Genomic DNA, 3,808 nt, shown 5'->3' with positions numbered 1-3,808 from the left:
GACACTATTGATAGTGACACTAGTGATAGTGATGACACTAGTGATAGTGACACTAGTGATGGTAACACTAGTGACAGTGACACTAGTGATAGTGACACTAGTGATAGTGATGACACTAGTGATAGTGACACTAGTGATGGTAACACTAGTGATAGTGACACTATTGATAGTAACACTAGTGATTGTGATGACACTAGTGATAGTGATGACACTAGTGATAGTGATGGCACTAGTGATAGTGTCACTAGTGATAATGGAACAGTCTACCTAGTTGGGTTATTGAGGCTAGGACTTTGGGTAGTTTCAAATTTAGGTTGGATAAGTACATGAGTGGGAGGGGTTGGATTTGAGTGGGACTTGCACATCGGAGCTTGTTTCTTGGGTGGCATTGAAAATTGGGTTGGGCAAATGTTTTGTTAGTGGGATGAATTGTAAAGGACCTGCCTAGTATGGGCCAACAGGCCTTCTGCAGTGTTCCTCCTTTCTTATGTTCTTATGTTGATAGTGACACTGGCAGCTGTTGAAGGTGATGATGACTCACTTGTCTCTGACAGTGATGAGGTTGTTGCAGTTGGTCACTGTAAGGGTGTCGACAGTGGCACTGCCTGGCATGACAGTGCCTGGCATACCCGTGTCACCATTAGGCATACCCACAACAGCGCCAGGTGCTCCGGCAGGACCACCCTGTGTTGCTGTTGCTGTGGCTGTTGTTGCTGTGGCTGTTGCTGTCTCAGGCAGCTTTTTAGAGATGACTTCCCAGGTCACACTCTGGAAGACTGTGATCTGCAAGTACCAACTTACGTTTAATGTATATCATGTATTATACGGTGTGTATTATACAGTGTGTATTGTACAGTGTATTGTGTATTATACAGTGTATTGTGTGTATTATATAGTGTATTGTGTATTATACAGTGTGTATTGTACAGTGTATTGTGTGTGTTATACAGTGTATTGTGTGTATTATACAGTGTGTATTGTACAGTGTATTGTGTATTATACAGTGTATTGTGTGTATTATACAGTGTACTGTGTGTATTATACAGTGTATTGTGTGTATTATACAGTGTACTGTGTGTATTATATAGTGTACTGTGTGTATTATACAGTGTGTATTGTACAGTGTATTGTGTGTGTTATACAGTGTATTGTGTGTATTATACAGTGTACTGCGTGTATTATACAGTGTATTGCGTGTATTATACAGTGTACTGTGTGTATTATACAGTGTATTGTGTGTATATATAGTGTACTGCGTGTGTTATACAGTGTATTGTGTGTATTATACAGTGTACTGCGTGTATTATACAGTGTACTGCGTGTATTATACAGTGTACTGTGTGTATTATACAGTGTATTGTGTGTATTATACAGTGTACTGCGTGTATTATACAGTGTACTGCGTGTATTATACAGTGTATTGTGTGTATTATACAGTGTATTGTGTGTATTATACAGTGTATTGCGTGTATTATACAGTGTATTGCGTGTATTATACAGTGTACTGCGTGTATTATACTGTGTACTGCGTGTATTATACAGTGTACTGCGTGTATTATACAGTGTATTGTGTGTATTATACAGTGTACTGCGTGTATTATACAGTGTATTGTGTGTATTATACAGTGTACTGTGTGTATTATAGTGTACTGCGTGTATTGTACAGTGTATTGTGTGTATTATACAGTGTATTGTGTGTATTATACAGTGTATTGTGTGTATTATACAGTATATTGCGTGTATTATACAGTGTATTGTGTGTATTATACAGTGTACTGTGTGTATTATAGTGTACTGCGTGTATTGTACAGTGTATTGTGTGTGTTATACAGTGTATTGTGTGTATTATACAGTGTATTGTGTGTATTATACAGTGTAGTGTGTGTATTATACAGTGTATTGCGTGTATTATACAGTGTAGTGTGTGTATTATACAGTGTACTGCGTGTATTATACAGTGTATTGTGTGTATTATACAGTGTACTGCGTGTATTATACAGTGTATTGTGTGTATTATACAGTGTATTGTGTGTATTATACAGTGTACTGTGTGTATTATACAGTGTATTGTGTGTATTATACAGTGTATTATGTGTATTATACAGTGTATTGTGTGTATTATACAGTGTACTGTGTGTATTATACAGTGTATTGTGTGTATTATACAGTGTACTGTGTGTATTATACAGTGTATTGTGTGTATTATACAGTGTAGTGTGTGTATTATACAGTGTATTGCGTGTATTATACAGTGTATTGCGTGTATTATACAGTGTACTGCGTGTATTATACAGTGTACTGCGTGTATTATGCAGTGTATTGCGTGTATTATACAGTGTACTGCGTGTATTATACAGTGTACTACGTGTATTATACAGTGTACTGCGTGTATTATGCAGTGTATTGCGTGTATTATACAGTGTACTGCGTGTATTATACAGTGTAGTGTGTGTATTATACAGTGTATTGCGTGTATTATACAGTGTATTGCGTGTATTATACAGTGTACTGCGTGTATTATACAGTGTATTGCGTGTATTATACAGTGTATTGCGTGTATTATACAGTGTATTGCGTGTATTATACAGTGTACTGCGTGTATTATACAGTGTATTGCGTATATTATACAGTGTACTGCGTGTATTATACAGTGTATTGCGTGTATTATACAGTGTACTGCGTGTATTATACAGTGTATTGCGTGTATTATACAGTGTATTGCGTGTATTATACAGTGTATTGCGTGTATTATACAGTGTATTGCGTGTATTATACAGTGTAGTGTGTGTATTATACAGTGTACTGCGTGTATTATACAGTGTATTGCGTGTATTATACAGTGTATTGCGTGTATTATACAGTGTATTGCGTGTATTATACAGTGTACTGCGTGTATTATACAGTGTATTGCGTATATTATACAGTGTACTGCGTGTATTATACAGTGTATTGCGTGTATTATACAGTGTACTGCGTGTATTATACAGTGTATTGCGTGTATTATACAGTGTATTGCGTGTATTATACAGTGTATTGCGTGTATTATACAGTGTATTGCGTGTATTATACAGTGTAGTGTGTGTATTATACAGTGTACTGCGTGTATTATGTAGTATAATGAAAGTCACTGACTTAATAATCCCAAGATGTTCTCCTCGTTGAGTTTAAGTGAAGGAAGTTAATTAGAGATCCTTACCGCCTCCCAGGAGAAGGTAACGTGTGGTCGCTGTATCCTGAAGTAGTGGAGGAACTCTGACCCCAGCAGGTCCATCCCCAGCAGGTGTAGCAGCTGCTCTCCTGCGAACCTCACTCTCAGCTCCGGGTCCAAGGCGATACCGAACGGCACGAATTCAAACTGTGGGAAGAAATGATGGAGAATAAGAGAGAGAGAGAGAGAGAGAGAGAGAGAGAGAGAGAGAGAGAGAGAGAGAGAGAGAGAGAGAAAGTCTTACCAGCTTACTGATGTTGAAGCTTGGGAAATTAGGCTTGGTGAAGCCAATTCTTCTCTTCTGCATCTCTTCAACGAAGCCTCTGTTGTTGAACTCCAGCCTGGGGGGGGGGGAGGGGGGGAGGGGGGGAGGGGTTAGTACTGGCTTCAGTAGTAATGTTGATGTTACAGACTAGTTGATGATTAAGACACATGTGTAACACCTAGGTGTCTTTACTGATGAATAAGATACATGTGTAACACCTAGGTGTCTTTACTGATGAATAAGACACATGTGTAACACCTAGGTGTCTTTACTGATGAATAAGACACATGTGTAACACCTAGGTGTCTTTACTGATGAATAAGACACATGTACAA

The 3,808-nt window shown here is 38.2% G+C and overlaps 1 protein-coding gene across 1 annotated transcript in view; it reads right to left on the bottom strand.

Annotated features, from left to right (window-relative positions):
- Positions 1–3,558, bottom strand: part of LOC128701587 (soluble guanylate cyclase 89Db-like) — a 16,925-nt gene extending 13,367 nt beyond the window's left edge. Inside the window, exons 1-3 of the mRNA XM_070101591.1 lie at positions 3,453–3,558; positions 3,197–3,355; positions 542–783 (exon numbers count right to left, since the gene is read on the bottom strand). Coding sequence (XP_069957692.1) covers positions 542–783; positions 3,197–3,355; positions 3,453–3,515 — 464 coding nt within the window. The 5' untranslated portion in view covers positions 3,516–3,558. The remainder of the gene's footprint in view (positions 1–541; positions 784–3,196; positions 3,356–3,452) is intronic.
- Between the last annotated feature and the right edge of the window lie 250 nt (positions 3,559–3,808).

The sequence above is a fragment of the Cherax quadricarinatus genome, chromosome 78 (genome assembly GCF_038502225.1).
Source record: "Cherax quadricarinatus isolate ZL_2023a chromosome 78, ASM3850222v1, whole genome shotgun sequence".
In the NCBI taxonomy this organism is placed as follows: domain Eukaryota; kingdom Metazoa; phylum Arthropoda; class Malacostraca; order Decapoda; family Parastacidae; genus Cherax; species Cherax quadricarinatus.
Note: the sequence above shows the minus strand (reverse complement) of the source record. Positions and strands in the feature narration are given on the sequence as shown.